Source organism: Moschus berezovskii, chromosome 14, assembly GCF_049115385.1.
Source record: "Moschus berezovskii isolate FMDL1 chromosome 14, NW_MosBer_1.0, whole genome shotgun sequence".
Taxonomy (NCBI): domain Eukaryota; kingdom Metazoa; phylum Chordata; class Mammalia; order Artiodactyla; family Moschidae; genus Moschus; species Moschus berezovskii.
In genome coordinates this window covers 59467364-59489170 of record NC_142473.1, presented here as the reverse complement: position 1 = coordinate 59489170, position 21807 = coordinate 59467364, and the positions used below count along the sequence as shown (strand labels likewise).

The 21807-nt window shown below is 46.2% G+C and overlaps 1 protein-coding gene across 1 annotated transcript; it reads right to left on the bottom strand.

The window, feature by feature from the left end:
• Positions 1-1408: 1408 nt before the first annotated feature.
• LOC129554689 (2-acylglycerol O-acyltransferase 2-like) lies at positions 1409-14750 on the bottom strand. Its single transcript, XM_055423711.2, has 6 exons — positions 14537-14750; positions 10804-10982; positions 8365-8569; positions 7872-8046; positions 7042-7241; positions 1409-5586 (listed from the first exon to the last, which is right to left on the bottom strand). The coding sequence occupies exons 1-6, from the start codon at positions 14625-14627 to the stop codon at positions 5432-5434; spliced, it is 1005 nt and encodes a 334-aa protein (XP_055279686.1). The 5' UTR covers positions 14628-14750; the 3' UTR covers positions 1409-5431.
• Between the last annotated feature and the right edge of the window lie 7057 nt (positions 14751-21807).

Genomic DNA, 21807 nt, shown 5'->3' with positions numbered 1-21807 from the left:
TATGTAGTAATTTTATAGTTTATTTTAATTATTTCAGTTGTAAAATATTGTTATACTGTTCATTAGTTCTGATTGTTCATATTAAACTATTGTAATGCAAATAAATAAATAATTAGAAAAAAAAATAATAAAATTCACCATTTGTGGGTTTTGACAAATATGTAGTCTCATGTATACATCCTACAATACCATATAGATTTGTTGTACAATCCTAAACAATTCCCCTGCCTCCCCCATCAAAAGTTCTTACTCCTTAAATCCCTGACTTCTTGTAACTTGTTTTCCATTTCTGTAATTATCCTTTTCCAGAAAATCATATGAATGGAATCAAATACAGTGCAGCCATTTTTATGGCTCCTTTCATTTAACAAACTGTGTTTATAGTTCACTCATGTTGTTGTGCAAACAGCTCATTTCTCGTTGTTTCTGAGCAGCACTCCATTGTATGGACGGAGCACAGTGTGTTTTCAGTTCACCCACTGAAGGATATCTTGGTTGCTCCTGGTGACTGGAGATTATGAATAAGGCTGCTATTTAGATACTGATGTGCAGATTGTTGTGTGGACTTATTTTCAAAACCCTTGAGTGTATATTTGGAGCATTATTGTTCTGTTATACGATAAGCCTATATTTAACTTTGTCAGAAACTGCCAAAAAGCCTTCCAAAATGGTGTGTCATTTTGTATTGAGTTACTTTAAGTTTCACAAATTAAAGCTGACTTTTCTCCTTCTACTCATTGTTTTCAGGCTTGTAATCAGGAGGTCACACTCACAAGGCAAATGGTTCTGGCTTTGCTGTCAGACTTGAGTTCAAGTCCTGGCTCTGCCAGGACAAAAACCACTTGAAATCTGAGTGACTTTGGACAAGTTAGTTAACCTCTCTGAGCCTCATATTGGGAATTCATCCTTCATACATGCATGATGTCCCAGGGTGGGTTTTCCAAGAGGTGGATTCTGTGATGCTGTTTAGTCTGAAGAATGTTTAAGGGGAGCCTAGGCATCAACATCTGTAAGAGGAAGAGAAGGCAGTAGAATTGGGCAGAGGGAGAAGTTGAACCAAAATGGCCCATCAGAGTACTCCTGATTTAGACTAAAGTTTTTGTGGAAGGAAGACAGTGGAATTGTGCAAGGGGCAAATGCAAACCAAACAGGCCCATCAGAGTGGTCCTGAATTGGGCTAAAGTAGCCATCCCGCCTGGATCTGCCTGAGAAATCCATAATTTGACTATCTTGGGCCAGGTCTCAAAAAGCCCCTAGAGGGAGGAGGGGATTGCGACACACAAACTTGAGTCACAGACTCCTCCCTAAGAAGATCCCGCCGGCGCCAAGAATTAAGAAACTCCTCCCAAGAAAAGTCCCGCCGGCGCCAAAAGTCGAGCCAATCAGGAAAAGAGGGAAACCCCCCCCCCCTAAAAACCGCGCGCGTATAAGCTGGCCAATGAGCTTCCGTGCATGTATAAACTGGCCAATGAGCTTCTGCCAGCTTGATCTTTTGAACAGAAATAGGTGCTTATGTATCCTGGAACCTGTCCCCGCCATATTTGGTTTTCTTTTAAACCAACCAATGAAAACCCTGTAACCAAGCTTCTCGCTTCTGTACCCGCGCTTTCTGCATCCCGACCCCATAAAAACCCCCTGCTCCAGCCGTTGGGCGCGCAAGTCCACCGAGAGACTTTGTCGCCCCAGGTACCTGTGTATCTGAATAAACCTCTTGCTGTTTGCATCCGAACGTGAATGGTCTCGCTGTTCCCTGGGAAGGGTCTCCCTTGTGGGAAAGATACTCCCCGGAGGTCTTTCATGTCTTAGGCTCAGCTGCCCCTGTGCAGGCAGATCTGCTGCTGGGACCACCCCTCCTTCCTTGAAGGTGCATCTGGGAGGGGTTTTCCAGGGTCCTCCCTCAAGGCAGGTTGGAAGAGCCCTGGATGAGAGCTGAGACCACTTTCCAGCTGTGTGACCTCAAACAATTCCTTCCCAGAGCCCCTCATCCTACCAGGTATCAGGGGCTGAGACGACAGCCCCTAGTGACCTGTGTACAGTGCTCAGCAGTCCACCGGGGTTTCTGTGCCCCTCACCTCACAACCCTCTTACAGGCCAACAACCAAGATGCAGCGTATGTCCTGGGGGCAGTGCGGCTCCTGTGTGGTCTGAGGACCTGCCAGTGTCCACGAACTGCCTGCCTGGTTCCTGACAAGGTAAGTACAGAGTTGGAGAGGAACTGCTCAGAGCAGTTCCTGCTTAGAGCAACGTGACAGAGTAGTTCTATGTGTAATAATAAAAAAATTGAGGACTTTCCTGGTGGCCCAATGGTTTAGAGTCTGCCTGTCAGTTCGGGGGATGTGGGTTCTATTCCTGGTCTGGGAAGACTCCATGTGCCGCAGGGCAACTAAGCCTGTGTGCAGCAACTACTGAGTCCTCATGCCTAGAGCCTTTGCTCCATAACAAGAGAAACCAGCTCAATGAGAAGCCCGCAAACTGCAAGGAAGGGTAGACCCCACTGGCCGCAGCTAGAGAATGCCCTCACACAGCAATGACAATCCACTGCAGCCAAAAATAAAATAAATGATAAAATAATTTAAAACATTTGATTTGCACTATGTTTGTTTTGTTTTCTTATTTCATTTCTGGGGTAATTTATATTGTATTTTACAAATGGATAGGTCAATGATGGATTAGAAAAAATATATATAAAATCTGCTCCTTTACTGGAGAAGGCAATGGCAAGCCACTCCAGTACTCTTGCCTGGAGAATCCCATGGATGGAGGAGCCTGGTAGGCTGCAGTCCGTGGGGTCGCTAAGGGTCGGACACGACTGAGCGACTTCACTTTCACTTTCACACATTGGAGAAGGAAATGGCAACCCACTCCAGTGTTCTTGCCTGGAGAATCCCAGGGACGGGGGAGCCTGGTGGGCTTCTGTCTATGGGGCCACACAGAGTCGGACACAACTGAAGTGACTTAGCAGCAGCAGCAGCTCCTTTACTACAGATATTTTGAGATGCACTAATCTAGAGTGTTCCTAATGCAGGCCTCTGACAATTCTTACATTTTTTAAAGCTGGGGCCTGGGGGCACCTTCGGTTCTTAATCAATGGCATTTTATTGTCTTTTTGTGTTTTTAGGGCCTCTTTGAAAGGGGCTGTTAGAAAGAGTCTTTCTGCCTATCTATTTCTATTCATTCTCTCACTAAGAACGTAACTGGATATATGTGGATATACCAGTTCAACTGATTGAAAAGGGAAACACACAGGTCAGCTTTCTGGCAGGGAGTGAGGGAAACACATAGAATCCAAGAAAAGTCCAAACCTGGTCTGTGACAGACACAAAAATTCACAGATCTTTCAAAAACTTTTCCAGGAATTTATAAATGGAAAGGGTGAAGAAGAGCTGTTATTTACTCAACAGTCATCTATGGATGAACCATTTAAAGGAGAAGGTGCTGGACTCAATGAGGGAATGTATCCTGTATAGGGTCCTAATGCCAGCAGAGGGGTGTTGAGGGTGAGGACTGTGTGCCTGACACCTGCCTGTGTCCCAGGTACCTGCCATTTCTAATTCTGCACAGTTTCAGTCCAGAGCCAGGCAGGATGAGAGCAGCATGTGATAGCTGCCTGGGACCAGGATGACTGTAATCCTTTAACATCTCTGACATGAACCTCAATTAATTATGAAGAAGTCATGTCAGTTACACGGAGATACTCTACGTGCCGCATCCACCCAGAGCCCAGGACATAGTGGATTCTTAGAAAGTGGCCCAGGAGCTGACTCTGCCCTGCTGTGGGGTCACTAAGACAGGTGATCAGTCCAGTCCGAGGGATCCATTGCCCCTCCATCTGGTCCATGACCCGCTCCAGCTCAAGCACCTCCCAGGGCTCCTCCCTACTGGGGGGGGGGATGAATTCCTGACCCCTGGACTGGACAGTAGCCCCCCAGACAGCAGGCCAGGCATCCTCAGGGACCCTGTCTACCCTGCCCGCTCCCATCTCCATAGAAGTTTGCTGCACAAAGGCCTGAACCTCAGCCTCCTGTTCCCTAAACCTCACTCTGAGCCTGGCCTTCATCAGGAAGTCTCACCCATGTGTGCTCTGCCCACTCCCTCCTCTCTGCCTTTCTCCCTCAGCAACTCATATGCTCCACCTCTGCCTCCTCTGATCTCTAGCAAAGCCCAGTCCTCCTGAGATGGTGAAGCTGGGCTGGGCCATGTGGCTACTGGCAGAGTGGTGCTGGCTGACCTCTGTCCTATTTGTTGTCACCATCAAGCAGTATCATCAGACTGGTCCCCAGCAGGTCCTTTGTCCCCTGATGATGTCTTGTCTGAGAACTTCTTCGATATCAAAGGGCAGCCTAATTTTAAGAGGAGACTCCAGTTTTGCCAATCCATGAGGGCCTTCATCCTCTGCCTGGTCTGTCCTGTGTCTGTACATAGCCTCCCCCTTCTCTCCCACAGAACAGACAAGAGGTGGTCATTTGGAGCTGATTGATCAGGGAGGAAGAGGTAACATGCCTTTCCCTGGTCCATCTGAGCCACTGTCTGGGAAGAGGAAACAGGGCAGGAGGGCTGTGAAACCAGGCTGGGATTAAGTGGGAGTCTTTGACCAGTGTTTTCAGTTAGGTGGGGAGGATGAGAAAAAAGTAAAACAATCTTTCATGTGATGAATTGACATATATGGAGCCAAAGGTCAGGGCTGAATTACAAAGGATAGAGTAGGAGTTACCATAAGCAGCTTTCAGCCTATGTGCCATTAGAGCCAAGGTCAGAGGTCATTTTAGCCCTTGGGAAAACCGAGACTCAGAGGGAGGTTGAAGAGGTTGGTGTCCAGTCATTTAGCCAGTGACAGAGCTCAGGTCTTCCCCACCTCCAGGCCCTTCTGGCTCCCATACGGGGCTCAGAGGACTCAGAAGCTCAGAGGTGCCAGGATGAGCCAAGAGGTTGTGACCTCAACCTCCTTTCCAGCTCAGGGAGGGAGGAGCTGGGACAGGCAGGATGTAGGATGAGGGAGCTTGTAGGAGAAAGGGCTGCAGCTGGTGGCTGCTTCCAGCTGTCACTCAAGGCAGAGGAAGAGAAACCTGCTCACTGGAGCCACTCTTTGTCCTGTCCGTTGAGTGATAGGACCACAGAGGACAGAGACACAGACATCATTCTCTCTCAGCATCTCTCCCATTTCTCAGGTGGGCAGAGCCAAGGAGAGGGCCCATTACAGAGCAGTCAGTGCAGGAGAGCAAATCACTGATGCCAGAGTCTGGTCTCTTCTGCCACGAGCCAGCTGTGACCTGGGGCCTGGCATGGGGTGGAGATGTAGGAGTCAGTGAAGGCTCTGGAGATGTGTTCAACAGACACCTCCAGGAAGCCTTCTGGGATCACAGCACCTCCCTCCATCCTTCCTAATGCCAGCCCTGCCCTGGCAGGAGGAGGAGCCCCTACTCTGGAGAGGTGATCAGCAGAACTCCAAGTGTTGGTCTTTTGGGACGTTGTACTTGAGCTTGTGGGCTTCGAAGAGGTTGCTCAGCTCCTTCATGTAGCGCTGGTGTAGCCTGTCCACCTCCTCCTGGGAGGGATGTGGTGTCTTCGGCACCTCGATGGGCTTCCCCACTGCAAGACACAGAGGTGAGTGGTGGCCCAGAGTAGGAGCCACTGGGGTCTCTGGATCCCATGGGGCAGGACTCCATGCCAGTGGTTACACCTACTGGAAAGTGCCTGTATTGTTTCCCTTTCAACTGTATTTTGGGTGATCTAATCTAGATATTAGGACAACTCCAAAATTCTGAAATAATAAAAACACCTCCAGCTGGCAATGCCACCTGCCAGACAATGTCCTAAGTGCTTTACTTGTATTATCTCCTAAAATCTTTCGAACAATCCTATGGGTATTGAACCTGCCATTAGTCCATTTTAACAGGTAAGATGGTGAGGCTCAGGGAGGTTAAGTAACTTATTGCAAGGTCACATAGCCAGGAAGCATCAGTGACGGATTGTAAGCCCTGAGGACGTGCTCTTAGCCTCATGGACACGTGGATCTGGGGGTCTTAGATGCCATGAGTGGAAGTGTCTGTGTGTCCGGGAGGAGGTGGCTCACGGCCCAAATGCCTCTTCTTCCTCTCCCTCCATGCTGGTCTGCAGTGCCCCCCGTTCTAGGGAGGACACAGGAGTACCTATCGATCCCCTTACTGTTCTGCCTGGCTCAGAAAGCAGCTGTTCTGTCTTCTTCTCTTGGGAATGGTTCTGGAGGCATTAGTTGTGAATTATATTCATGAAAATATTACCAGACAACCCGGGAAAAGTCATGGTGTAGAGGGTTGGCCAAGTCTGTACTCAACTAGGAAATGATTGGGTGAGTGGAGACAAACAGACCACTCTCTATAAGCTTTGCCATTGGAACCTAGTTGGAATTCAAGACAAAAGCAAATGAGATGACCATAGGGCAGAAAAGATTGTGTTAAGTCCTTGCACTAAAGCCCATGCCCACTATTTACAGGGAAATCCCTCAGGCTCTCCTTTATAGCCTGCTAATTGCTACTTTACACACAATTCTAACAGACCTGGAATGCCCTTCCCTTGTATTCACCTTCTCCAAAAGTCTTATGGGACTGTCTGGTCAGAATTAAACCCTCCTTCTCTGGCATCATAAAAGTCAAGTAGATCCTGATTCAAGCCTCAGTGTTGTTACTCCAGGGCATGAGGATCTGTTTGAAGTGATTTACCTTCTCTGAGTCTCAGTTTGCCATCAATAAAATAGGGATGAGGGTCTACCTCCAAGGTTACCCGAAAAAGTGAGCTGTAAGCAGCCATTGCAGTGCCTGCCACACGGTGGGTGCTTGGTAATCCGTAGTGGCGATGGTTCTTTGTACCTTAGTTACAGTTCTCGTCCCAGACTGCCTTTTCTCAGGGTTGTTTGCCTGTGTCTCTATCTCACCCTCTAAAGCATGAGCTCCACTTGGTCAAGGATGTGTCCAACCCAAGTCCATGTCCTCTTGCACCACAGAGCCCAGGCCTCTCGCCCTGTAGCCTTCCCCCCACCTCCCTACCCCAGCCCAGGTCTAGGCTCACCCACGGTGGTGATGGGTCGGCGGTAGGGCATAAAACCAAAAGTGTACTGGAAGACTCCACGGCCATAGAAGAGCGGGATGGTAAGACCTAGCTTCTCGAACAGTTGATCACTGAACCATTTCCACCAAAAGCCAGGAGAATTCTTTGCGTGGGCATATAAGTTATTGTCCCCAAAGGAGAAGATCGGCACCAGACCTGCTCTGGAAGGAGACAGGAGAGAGGGCGTGTGGAGCGGCAGGAAGATTCAAACTGGTCACCTAGCAGGAAGCTTGTGACAGAAATTGCAGCAGAGAACAAAGCCCTGGGCTGGAAGTAGGTGGCCTCGGGTAACTCCCAGTTATGCTACAGCTTTGCTTTGTGGTGATGGGCAGGTCCCAGAACCTCTTAGGATCACCACCTCCCAGTTGCACCACGACAAGGGGATCAGAATGTTGTAGAGTCCTCCCAAACATCAAACATTTGCAAAGTTTCTGGGAAAATCTCTTCTGCCCCAGTTAGCCTGTGTTCTTCAGAGATGCTTCAAGGTTGGATAACTGCTCTAAGCTGTGGCCCCAAACTCTGTTCTCTCAGATCCTCTAGGTCTCAGATATAATGCCAACTTTGGGCAATATGACCCATCCCACTGAGTCCTTTTGATCAACTAGTCTCCCTTCTAGAATCTTCTCTGGGTATTTGGACATGAGATAGTAAATATCTTGCTAAGTTATCCTCTCTATGAATGGACTGAACATCTCTTGTTAAAATAAGACCTGCCTTAATCTCTGCTGTTTTCCCACCAAAACGCAATCCTTGTCAATCTCCAGCTGAACCCAGAGCCCTCTCCCCAATACCCGTGCATCAGGGCGAGCCTGATGAAGCCCTTGCGGCTCCGCAGCACCAGCTTGTTAGCTCCAGGCCTGGTAGTCAGTGCCTCCTTGATGCCCCCAACAGTGATGCCCACTAGGTTGCCGCCTCCTTTCTTGCTCAGAATGTGAGCAATACTCTCCTTGTCTGATGAGACGAGCCCTGGGGAGAGAGTAATGTGGTTAGCTGTGGGGTGAAAGGGGCAGGGGCCACAGCGGGGATGTGGTAGGTCCCTACTCACCCTCCCCCTACAGCTGGGAGTTTCCTGAGGACTGGGACTGAGTCATTCCCTTCTTCCCAACCTCACCAAGCTCATTGCTGGGAACAGAGCTGTGGGAAGTGCTTCCTTGGGTCTAGCCTCCTTCTCTACTACACATGTTCTTGGAGGAAATACAGAATTCTTAGAAGCCCTCCCTGAAATCACTCCTCCATGCCTGCAGCCCTCATTTCCCTGGGCTCTCCAGTTCTGGGAAGGCTTACCCCCTTGCATGATATAATCCCTGAAGAATGGGACCCAGAAAAATATGTTCATCGTTGTCAGATATGAGGAGATGCCAGGGAAAAGTGAGGAGAAGCCTGTGCCCTCTGTGCACAGGTTGGTAAAAGCTCCGATCGACAGGACTCCATGAGGGTGGAAGCCAGCAACGTAGTTCTGGGAGGGGTCCAGCTCAGCGGTCTTGACCAGCTGTAGGGACAGAAGCCTGGTGAATTGGGGCTGTACCTCGTGCCCTTGCTGGTCCACCTGCTGACTTTCTGGGCTGACCTCTTCTATGTGTCTCCTGTGCCCAAGTGCTATCACACCCCATGTGAGTGTGCTGAGATAAGAGGTGGCCTGTCTGAGGATCCTTGTCCCCACTGCTGACCTGGAGCAGAGGAGATGCTCTGGAAGACTGTGGAATGAAGAGGGAGAGAATGGACCCATGAATGGACTCACCAGGGAAGGCAGGCTTCCTGCCCAAGGCAGAGGTAGGACTCCTGGGAGGGTGACAGGGACACAAGCACTGTCCTACGTGAAGGGAAACCTTATTCCAGGCAGAATCCACCCAGAATGAAGGAGCCATTGCAAGAAGGACTGAGCATCTCTTCAAGACTGTGGCAGCTGGAGTTCTTGAGGAAGCCTATCACTTGTGTTTAGAAAGCTCCAAGACCCAGAAACAGTTTTCTAATTTTGCTTGAAATTCTGCCACTAAACTCTAGTTCATAAAAATCACAGCAGGAACTGTTAAAAGTTCAGGAAAGCACAAGCCTTTGGTGGGGAGTTCAGAGGCTTGTCAATGTGGGGGAGCTCCAGTAGAGCATGGACTCCCACTTATGGGCTAGCCCATGATTCCTGCAGGGCCTGCACAGTGAAAGTGTGTAGAAAAGTTGGAGGATCTCCTGGGAGGTGCTGGGGTCCAGCATGTGAGGCCACTGAGCTATCTCTGCAGGCTCCCAGCCCAAGACAGGCAAGTCACTGGGCACATCATCCCGCCCTACTTGATGGTACGGCCTGCCCTCTGCAGGCCTGCAGTGGGCAAGAATCCTGAATGCTGTACACGTGAAATTTCTGCAAATCAAGTCCAGTGTCCCATCTGTCTTAATAGTGCCTTTGAGAAACCCTCCCCTGGGGTTACCTGTCTGGGTGAAGAGCATGAGGGCTGTGGATAGACAGTCACAGAGCCCCTCAGTACCATTTTCCTGGCAGACATTCAACTGACAACAGTTTTGGTTGCAAAGAGAGCCACATGCTATTCTTGGAGGCCCTAGGATGATCTGATATTTCATGAAATCCTCACAACCCAATAATGAATGTGGCATAATCTCTGCTTTACATGTGAAGAAATCAAGGTTCAATGAGACTAGCTCACCCAAGATCTGGTATGTTGCAGGTCTGGTATTAGAACCTATCCTGCCCAGTTTCACAGGTCATACTCTATCCATTTCTTCTCTTCTGTTTCCAGAGGAGGGCCACCTGCCTCTTCCTGGCACCTTTCTGTTTCTCTATGGCCTTTCCCTCCCTAATTGGACATTAAATCATCCCTTCCCAGGGCTTACACCCAAAGATTTTGTCTTTTTGTGACACAGGAAAGAAGTAGAAGGCTCAGTTCACTTAGAACAATGTCTTTCTCAATCAGGACTGACCTGTGAGTCCATAGTCAGGTGTCCACAATGGCCTTAGGTCAGAGAGTCAGTCAGAGGCCCTCAGAGTAGAAGGGAGTGATATGTTTACTGGGTACATGGGGAAACTGAGGAACTGATCGAGCAAGGCTCCGTCCAAGGACATAAAGCATACTGAAGTTTGGGGCAGAATAGCTCCAGATAACCTGTTCAGGGCTCTTTGCCTTGCTTCTTTACCCAAAGTTAATACACAAACTTTGAAACCAGTAAAAGGACTTGTGTGACCTTGGTCATGCTTTTCTTTTTCACTGGGTTTCAGTCTCCTTATTTGAAGAAGTGTGGGGCTAGATGTTCTCTAAGGACATGACTTTATACCTGCAGACCCAAGCATGTCTGCTGAACAGTTTACACCTATAAGACATATATGTGTGCTACAATATATAGAGAAGGAAATGGCAACCCACTCCAGTGTTCTTGCCTGGAGAATCCCAGGGAAGGGGGAGCCCAGTGGGCTTCCGTCTGTGGGGTCACACAGAGTCGGACACGACTGAAGTGACTTAGCAGTAGCAGCAACAATATATAGTCCCCAGAGCTCCTTCAAACCCTGTTCATTCATCAGTCCTCAGAGTGGCCCCACATCTCTGCAGGTGGTAAACCACCACCACCAGACAGAAGCTGACTCCTCCCCAGGCCACACGGTGGTGGAAGCCCAGTTCCTTCCTCCTAGCCTGGTATTCTGCTCACTGCACACAGGGCCACACTTCCCCATGGACATGTGGGGCACTACAGGCTTAGCCACTCCCCAGCCACCCAGTCACTCACTGAGATGGGGAAATAGTCCTTCATGTACTTCCATATGACATGGCTCCTTAGGACCTCATTGCGTCTGCTCCCCTGCCATGGCTTATTTTGGTCCAAGTATAACCAGATGGCATACAGCATATTGAAGAACCAGAATCTTGTGAACAGGAGGCCTATGAAGACCACAAGGCAGACAGGAGCTGGGGAGGGAAGCAGGAGCTGTCAGTGGTCACAGGAATGAAGGAAAAAGCTCTCCCCATATGCCCAGCACTAGCAGCACTGTCCTGTCCAGCCCTCATCCCAGGAGGAGGGGATCAACCTCCCCTGACTTCAAGGAGAAAGGAGTGCAGCCCTTCCAGGGTCACACTGGGAACCTGAATTTGAAGATAGACCTAACTACAAACTTTTCCCCACTGTACCAGCTGCTTATTCACTCCTATCTTACCCCCTCCGCCTCCCTCTCTGTCCTGTTTAGTAAACTGTGTTTACCAAGGGCTCAATAAAGGCCTGATGGAGAAGCGATTAAATGAACCTTTGGGAACACAGAGAAAAGGGAGACATTCTCTCTGCCCAGCCCCCTTTCAGTACACCCTCAGCCCATATTTCATAGATTTATCCCACCAGATTCCTCCTCTAATGAAACTCTCCTATGGCTTTTTCATAACTTTGAGTCACAGTCCAAGCAGCTCATCCTGGCTTTCAAGTTCCCCATGACTGACTTGAGTCCCCTCCTGCTCCAGCTTCACTCACTAATATGCACCCCCATAATCCACCCACACTAAGCTGCTCAGTGTTCCTACAACTCCCTGAGCTCTTTCTGTCTCTTAGCTTTTGCTCATGGTGTTTCCTATGCCTGCCCTTCCCTCTCCTGCCAAGGGAGGGAGGTAGAGGCTAACACACCTGCCTGAGGAGTGAGTCAGGGGTACAGCCTGACTAGAGCTGGGCCCAGTGAGGAATTCCCCTCTGATCTTCGATTCTCAGTCCTTACCACAGGTTAGTCCCAGCTTCACCTCAGAGTTGGGGAGTTCTGTGGGGCTGTCATTAATCTAATGCCAATGGAACCTCATTCCCAGGGAATAATGCTCCTTCTTCAACTCATTGACTCCACTCAATCCCATGCAATCAAACTCTTAAAGAAGGTCCGTTTCCACTTCTATTCCATCTGAAAGTAGGGTAGATTGGGTTGTCGTTCCTGGTAGGCTTCCAGGAAGAGGGGACGTTTGACTCAATTTAAATAGTAGTAAAATTCATAAGCCAGACAAAGTAGGTTGAAGCTCACAGATGCTCACTTTACACTGAGCTCCTATGATGTGTCAGGTGCTGGTGATACAACTGTGAACTGACAGAAATCCTGGCCTTCTCAAGCTGACTCCTGAAAATCTGGAGGGAGGCGACAGGATGCCAGTGGGGACAAGATGTCCAGGGTTTTGACTTAGGTCTTATTTCATTTCATTTATTTATTTGTCACTACAATGTGAAGAAAGCAATAAAACCCCAGCTAGGTTGCTGCCCTTGGGCAAAATCAAAATTCTGTGTGGGCTCATTTTCAGAAAACCAGCTCTAGAGGGTAAAACTGCGTTGTTAATTTGAGGAAGTCTTTTACTTTTAGGATACACATTTTGTTTCAGTGTGTCACAGTAACATTATTAGTTTTGTACTGAGAAAATAAATGTTAGGAAAAAACCCATATGCAGGGTATATCCATTTGATCTAAAGACCTCCCTATACTGCACCATCCCCCTCACCTCGGATCACTCTTTAACTACTGTCAGCAGAAAAAATCCTAACCAGGGAGTCTTTTCAATTTCTGAGGAAAGGAGACGACTTTTTTCACCTTATTACAACAAGGGGAAAAATGTAAAAGCCCACTTTACAGAGACCCAGAGAGGGTATGTAGATTGGTTAGGTCACACAAAAGGTTAGTAGGATGAGCTCTGGCATTCAAATCTACTATTTGGGCTACATTGTACTCCCAACATTCATTCATTCAACAAATATTCATTGGCTTCAACTCTTTTAGGAGCTGCAAATGCAGCTGAGAACAAGACAAACTGAAAAGATCTTACCTTCCTATATAAGATGTGAATTGTAAAGAGAAGGAAACAGAGTAAACAATAAACCCATTGTTTCTGGGCCCTGAGTCCACTGTGACAGGTCCCAGTTAACCACTCAGGTCTTCTCTTGGCCCTTCCAGCAGATGGCCTGCTCCATGTCCAGTGTGAACCAGCTGTTCACCAAATGTATGGTATTTACTCCCCCACTGGAGGTCATTACTCTCCTGCTGCTGCTGCTGCTGCTAAGTCACTTCAGTCGTGTCCGACTCTGTGTGACCCCATTGACGGCAGCCCACCAGGCTCCCCCGTCCCTGGGATTCTCCAGGCAAGAACACTGGAGTGGGTTGCCATTTCCTTCTCCAATGTATGAAAGTGAAAAGTGAAAGTGAAGTCGCTCAGTCATGTCTGACTCGTAGCGACCCCATGGACTGCAGCCTACCAGGCTCCTCCGTCCATGGGATTTTCCAGGCAAGAGTACTGGAGTGGCTTGCCATTGCCTTCTCCAGATTACTCTCCTACCAGCCTTTAAATCCTTCCCTGTGGATCCATCTCCTAACCATCTGTCTACTGCCAGGCTCCCTTGACCGGGGGAGGCAATCTTTACCCTAAAGAGCCAGACTGTAAATATTTTAGACTTTGCAGCCAAAGAGGCAACTCAGAGGATATTATACACAGAGCTGAGGATTTAAAATGTAAAAACCATTCTTGGCTCATGGGCTATGCTGTGCTGTGCTAAGTGCCTTTAGTCGTGTCCGACTATTTGTGACCTCCATGGACTATAGCCCGCCAGGCCTCTCTGTCCATGGGGTTTTCCAGGCAAACACACTGGAGTGGGTTGCCATTTCCTCCTCCAGGGGATCTTCCCAACCCAGGGACTGAACGAGCATCTCTTAGTTCTCCTGCATTGGCAGGTAGGTTCTTTACCACTAGCGCCATCTGGGAGTCCAGGTGGCTTCCCTGGTGGCTCAGATGGTAAAGAATCTGCCTGCGATGAGGGAGACCTAGATTCGAACCCTGGGTTGGGAAGATCCCCTGGAGAAGGGAACAGCTACTTACTCCGGTATTCTAGCCTAGAGAATTCCAAATTCCATGGACTGTACAGTTTGTGGGGTCACAAAGAGTCGGATATGACTGAGTGACTCACTTTCATGGGCTGTACCAGTATAATAATAGTGAGTGGGCTGGATTTGGCCCATGGGGCATAATTTGGAGACCCCTGATACGGATTGTTACTGCTCCCTGTCGTTAATTTACACCCTATGCCCTAAACACAGTAGATCCATTGGCTTCAGCCATAGGGACCTATACCACATGGATTGGACCTTGTCATTCCCATACCTAAAGCCTTCCTGGGGCTCCCTTTGTCTCCAGGATAAGTGACAAGGTACAAGCTCCTGCTCCTGGCACCAGTGGACCCAGATCCCTTTCCTCAGCTGCCCTCCCGCTAGCTCCAGGACCAAGGCTACTTGATCTCCCAGTATTCCAGACTGGGCAGGGGGTGGGTGCAGCCAATCAGACACACTCCTGCTGGCAAAGCACCCCGAAGGCCAGCTGAGCACATTGTCCCTCATACCAGGTGATCCCCAGGTGCTGAGCTCTGCAGCCCATTTAGAACCTGTATCTTTCTCCCATCAATGCACTCTGTGCTCCGTAAGTGGCCGGTGTCCATGGTCTCCTGCTCCCAGCCCAGCCTGCCTTACGCAAGACCATGAAGGAGAAGATCCACTGCAGGACCACGAAGGTCTGCAGTCTGCGCTCCAGTGGCACAAACAAAGGCGCGAACTCCACCATGCTGGCTCCTCTGTGGGTTCTGGAGGCTTCTCTGAGTTCTGCTGTGGTCTGAGACACCTGCTGGTGTTTGCTGCTGCCAGAGATTGTCTAAGCATTTATGGGTTCTGAAGTGGGTGGGTGCCCAGTCCAACCCAACCCCAACATCTTCCTGCCCCCGCTTGGCAAGGATCTCTTTCTTAGGAGAAATCTTTGAACCCACTCTCCTGGCGCCATGTAAAGATGGAGGAAGGAAAGGACATTTGCCTTTTCAAGCAATGTTTTATCTGCCAGATCTTCTTTCTCTGTTTGCTTGAATCTTGCCATCACTTGGCATGTGAAGAAACAAATATTGTGCAATCGTGTCTTCTTTCCACCTTCCCAGCTACCTGGCTATGATAATTGTCTCCTTTCATTTGCCAAATCCACTATTCCCCTCCACGAATTTGTAATTACAGTTTCCATCTAAAAATCCCTTGACCCCACCATCTCCTTCACCTCTTGCCCTATTCCTCAGCTCTCCTACACAGCACAACTCTCGGAAGAGCTGTCATTGTTTCTTGGAAGACAATGACAGCTGTCAGCTCCATACTCCCCTCCCATTCTGTCCTCCCTCCTCCAGACTTCAGACATCACTGTTCCATGGAACTGCCCCTGACAAGTTCACCAGTGGTCTCCACACTGCTGAATCCAGTGGCCAATTCTCAGCTGTCATATTGACCTCTCAGCAGCTTCAGACACAGTTGGTCCCTCCCTCCTCCTTGAAGTCACGTGGTCTGTGGACACCACACTCTCCTGGTTTCCCTCCTGCCCCTCTGGCTGCCCCTGGGTCTCCACGGTGGCTCTTGTCCTTCACCAGGCTTAGTGTTTGAAGGTCTTTCTGCTCTCTCTGTCCCTGGACCCTCCTTCCTCTCCTGCAGAGACCTCATCCAGGCTCATGGCCTTGAAGTCTGTCTACAGAATGAACACTTCCAAACTGCATCTCCTGCCTGATCTCCCCTTGGGCTCCAGACTTGACTAAGTAGGTGGGTACTTGACATCCTCCCTGATAGTCTGCTCAGCACCTCCACCACAGCTTGTCTAAAACTGCACTTGACTTCCCCTCACCTGCCCGTGTTATAGTTTCCATATAGCCACAGAGCTTTCCAAAGTGGTCACCCATATTTACCCCCACAAGCCCCTGACAAACGTTCCACTTGCTTCACACCCTCCTCAACATTTAATCCATTGTAATGAGGATATGGGGAAAATTTCATTGTGCTCACAGTAGTCTCCCAATGCCTAGCGCGATTGAGCACATTTAAGGATGTTTATTGGGGCAGGAGGAGAAGGGGACGACAGAGGATGAGATGGTTGGATGGCATCACCAACTCAATAAACATGGGTTTGGGTGGACTCTGGGAGTTGGTGATGGACAGGGAAGCCTGGCGTGTTGTGATTCATGGGGTCGCAAATAGTCGGACATGACTGAGCAACTGAACTGTACTGAACTGATTGGCCATTTTAATATTTTTTATCTTAAGTTCTACTCTTTTGTTGATTCAAATATCTCTTGCATTGTAAAGCTGCTTTCCACCCACACAGCCAGCCTCTTTGATCATCACTGACACTGGTGTTCTCACTGGTTTCTGGGCCCTTCTCCCTCTCACAGTCTCAACAGCTAGAGGGACTTCTTGGTCAAGGGTTATGTGATTGCACAAGCTGTAGAGAAGTGTGGCAGGTTTTTCCAAAACAGCAGCACCAGTTTACATCTCACCTAGAATATGTCAGTGTCCGATGGATGCAGATCCTCTCTCCTCCTTGATAAATTCAGACACCTTATGCTGGTGTCTCGGAGAAGGCAATGGCAAGCCACTCCAGTACTCTTGCCTAGAAAATCCCATGGATGGAGGAGCCTGGTAGGCTGCAGTCCGTGGGGTCGCTAAGGGTCGGACACGACTGAGTGACTTCACTTTCACTTTTCACTTTCATACATTGGAGAAGGAAATGGCAACCCACTCCAGTGTTCTTGCCTGGAGAATCCCAGGGACGGGGGAGCCTGGTGGGCTTCCGTCTATGGGGTCACACAGAGTCGGACATGACTGAAGTGACTTAGCAGCAGCAGCAGCAGCCCCACCTCTAATGCTGCGTTGGCTTCAGAAAAGAAAAAACAAGAAACAGATTTTCCAGGAGCTCCAGGCCAGGGCTGGGGCCTAGCAGGTCCTCAAGGGCAGGTGGACTAATAGGGTGAGGATGGTGTGTGTGTGAGTATCTGACAGAATTCGCTGTAGGACACAGCCCAACCGTGTTTCCTATACTCTTTCTGAAGTGAATAGAAATGACACAGGTTTAACTTTGTGTTGTTTTTCATGGCCTAAAATGTAATTGATCTTGTCAAATTTCTTTCCAATCTTTCAAATTCTTGTAAAATATAAGTAACCTAAAATTTACTATCTAAACCACTTTGAAGTATACAGTTCAGTGGCATTAAGTACACTTACATAATTGCAGCCCTCACCACCATCCATCTCTAGAACTCTTTTCATCTTATAAAATTGAACTCTGTATGCATTATATAAACAATCCTTATTACTAGCTTAGTGATGGGCATGAGATCCACATTGGATCAATTGGAGGAAATCCTAGAGATGTCTAGTTGGGGTCTTGATTTCCTTTTCCTCATCACGAAAGGTGAACCTGGCTTTATTCATTGCATTTCCTCTCTGTGAAAATTTCCTTCTTAATTTTTACTCATTTTTCTACAATGTATTTTTGCTTTATTTTTTCTGAATTTGAAGAAAACTTCCCCCCCCCCCAATACTAACCATTGTTGGTTGGGTACATTATGAATTTCTTGTCCCAATTTTTTTCTTCATTTGCATACATTTTTATTTAAACAGTAAATTAGAAATTATATTTACATTAATTCTTTGTTCTCCTAAAAAAACACCTAAAATCACACCCCCACCCTTTATAGGGTATAAGTGTTCACTGAAACGGGATGTGTTATTGTTTTAAGGAAAGAGGATGGAGAAGAAGGAGCCACCAGCTAGCCTGTTCTGCTGTCTACAAGGGAGCAGGACTTGGAGCAGAAGTGAGTGTGCCTGAGTCCTGCAGTGCCTTCCATCAGCGGACCCAAGAACAAGGCAACGTTTGGACATCTCACGTCTTCTTCACCTGTGAGGTGTAATTTTTTTTTTCCTCTTCATGGTGGGGAGGGTCTTCCCTGATAGCTCAACTGGTAAAGAATCCACCTGAAATGCAGGAGATCTGGGTTGGGAAGTTCCCTTGGAGAAGGGAAAGGCTACCAACTCCAGTATTCTGGCCTAGAGAATTCCATGGACTATAAAGAGTTGGACATGACTGAGCAACTTTCACTTTCACTTTCCTGGTGAGGACTACATGGAGCCCTGGGGTTCTTCTCTCAATTCTTGCTTAACTTGTGTTTTAAGGTGTCACTGACAATTTGGTTTTAGAAAAGGCAGAGGAACCAGAGATCATATTGCCAACATCTGCTGGATCATGGAAAAAGCAACAGAGTTCCAGAAAAACATCTATTTCTGCTTTATCAACTGTGTCAAAGCCTTTGACTATGTGGATCACAACAAACTGGAAAATTCTGAAAGAGATGGAAATACCAGACCTCCTGACCTGCCTCTTGAGAAATCTGTATGCAGGTCAAGAAGCAGTAGTTAGAACTGGACATGGAACAACAGACTGGTTCCAAATAGGAAAAGGAGTACGTCAAGGCTGTATAGTGTCACCCTGCTTATTTAACTTATATGCAGATTACATCATGAGAAACACTGGGCTGGATGAAGCACAAGCTGGAACCAAGATTGCTGGGAGAAATATCAATAACCTCAGATATGCAGATGACACCACCCTTATGGCAGAAAGTGAAGAAGAACTAAAGAGCCTCTTGATGAAAGTGAAGGAGGAGAGTGAAAAAGTTGGCTTAAAGCTCAACATTCAGAAAACTAAGATCATGGCATCTGGTTCCATCACTTCATGGCAAATAGATGGGGGAACAGTGGAATCAGTGGCAGACTTTTTGGGCTCCAAAATCACTGCAGATGGTGACTGCAGCCATGAAATTAAAAGACACTTGATCCTTGGAAGAAAAGCTATGACCAATCTAGAAAGCATATTAAAAAGCAGAGACATTACTTTGCCAACAAAGTCTGTCTAGTCAAGGCTATGGTTTTTCCAGTAGTCATGTATGGATGTGAGAGTTGGACTATAAAGAAAGCTGATCTCTGAAGAATTGCTGCTTTTGAACTGTGGTGTTGGAGAAGACTCTTGAGAATCCCTTGGACTGCAAGGAGATCCAACTAGTCCATCCTAAAGGAGATAAGTCCTGAGTGTTTATTGGAAGGACTATGGTTGAAGGAGGAGAAGGGGACGACAGAGGATGAGATGGTTGAATGGCATCATCAACTCAATGGAAATGAGTTTGAGTAAACTCCAGGAGTTGGTGGTGGACAGGGAAGCCTGGCATGCTGCAGTCCATGGGGTTGCAAAGAGTTGGACATAACTGAGCGACTGAACTGAATAATTGAACATTTTAAATTTTAATGTATTCCTATTTATCAGCTTTTTATTTAATTGATATTGCTTGATTGCTTGGTCTGACTTAGGAAATCTTTAAGTCATTTTGATAAATTATAACTTTTCCTTGGAAACTATTAGTTTCATCAAAGAATGCAAGTTTATTTTCATTGAAGTTTGTAAGAAAAACAGTTTCTTTGATTTTAATATTTCTCTCTTTCAGTTATTTCTCTACTGGTCTTTATTTTGTGTAGTGTGATTTATCTTCATTTTTACTACTTGTGGAGTTGTTAATTTTTTGGTGTAACCCAGATTTTTATTTGGTATCATAATGCTTCTGTCCAAAGAAATTCCCTTAATGTTTCTTATAGCACCAGCTCACTAGGAATTAATTCTCTCAGCTTTTCTTTTTCTAAAAACACCTATAATTTTGTGTTAATTTTGCAAGTGATTTTCACTGGATAGAGAACTTTGGGTTGACAATTAATTTTCCTTTCAGCTCTTCAAAGGTGTAGTTCTTGTCTTTGTTCCTCTGTGTTTAATATATCTTTAGATCTAACTGCCTTGCAGACTCTCAGTTCGCTTTTGACAGCTTTAATATAATATGTCTAAATTAAAAAAAAACAAACAAATCTATTTTGTTGATAGTCTCTGTAGTATTGGATCTATGATCTTATATCTTTCATTATTTTTGGAAAATGTTGAGACCATGCCAAAAACACTTCATCTGCTCTGTTATCACTTTCTACTATGAAGTTTCAATTACATTAATATTACACTTATTTTACCACACGTCTTGACTGTTCTGGTCCAGCTATAGATAAGACAGGATGGGTTTGGTAAAAGAAGAGACAAATAGATCAATGGAACAGACTAGAGAGCCCCAAAATAGGCCCACATACATGTCATCAAATGATCTTTGATAAAGGAACAAAGGCAATTCGATGGAGAAAAGAAAAATTTTACTTATTTGCTGATGAGTCTTTAAATCTCTGCTATATCCACAATTGTCCCTCTTTATAATCCTAAAATTTTTAATGTGTGATTTCTTTTTTCTTTTTCTTTTTAGATGAATCTGTCAGATATTTATCTCTTTTAGAGGAACATGTGTTTTTTTAGTTTAACTTTCTGGCCATCTCTAATGTATAGTTGCTTTATATTTAATTACCTTGCTATTTTCTTTACTTTTTTTTTAAACCCCAACTACTTTCTTTAGGTTTGCCCAAGCCTCCTCCTATTTTCTTTAGTCTAATCACTGGAGTATTTTTAATCTTTGATTATCTCAATAGATGCAGAGAAAGCCTTTGACAAAATTCAACATCCATTTATGATAAAAACCCTCCAGAAAGCAGGAATAGAAGGAACATACCTCAACATAATAAAAGCTATATATAACAAACCCACAGCAAACATTATCCTCAATGGTGAGAAATTGAAAGCATTTCCCCTAAAGTCAGGAACAAGACAAGGATGCCCACTCTCACCACTACTATTCAACATAGTTTTTGAAGTTTTGGCCACAGCAATCAGAACAGAAAAAGAAATAAAAGGAATCCAGATTGGAAAAGAAGAATTAAAACTCTCCCTGTTTGCAGATGACATGATCCTCTACACAGAAAACCTTGAAGACTCCACCAGAAAATTACTAGAGCTAATCAATGAATATAGTAAAGTTGCAGGATATAAAATCAACACACAGAAATCCCTTGCATTCCTATACACTAACAATGAGAAAACAGAATGAGAAATTAAGGAAAAAATTCCATTCACCATTGCAACGAAAGGAATAAAATACTTAAGAATAAATCTACCTAAAGAAACAAAAGACCTATATATAGAAAACTATTAGAACACTGGTGAAAGAAATCAAAGAGGACACAAATAGATGGAGAAATATACCGTGTTCATGGATCAGAAGAATCAACATCATGAAAATGAGTATACTACCCAAAGTAATCTATAGATTCAATGCAATCCCTATCAAGCTACCAATGGTATTTTTCACAAAGTTAGAACAAATAATTTCACAATTTGTATGGAAATACAAAAAACCTCGAATAGCCAAAGCAATCTTGAGAAAGAAGAATGGAACTGGAGGAATCAACCTGCCTGACTTCAGGCTCTACTACGAGGCCACAGTCGTCAAGACAATATGGTACTGGCACAAAGACAGAAATATAGATCAATGGAACAAAATAGAAAGCCCAGAGAAAAATCCACTCACCTATGGACACCTTATCTTTGACAAAGGAGGCAAGAGTATACAATAGAGAAAAGACAATCTCTTTAACAAGTGGTGCTGGGAAAACTGGTCAACCACTTGCAAAAGAATGAAACTAGGACACTTTCTAACACCATACACAAAAATAAAGTCAAAATGGATTAAAGATATAAATGTAAGACCAGAAACTATAAAACTCCTAGAGGAAAACATAGGCAAAACACTCTCTGACACAAACCACAGCAGGATCCTCTATGACCCACCTCCCAGAATATTGGAAATAAAAGCAAAAATAAACAAATGGGACCTGATTAAAATTAAAAGCTTCTGCACAATAAAGGAAACTATAAGCAAGGTGAAAAGACAGCCTTCAGAATGGGAGAAAATAATAGCAAATGAAGCAATGGACAAAGAATTAATCTCAAAAATATACAAGCAATTCCTGCAGCTCAA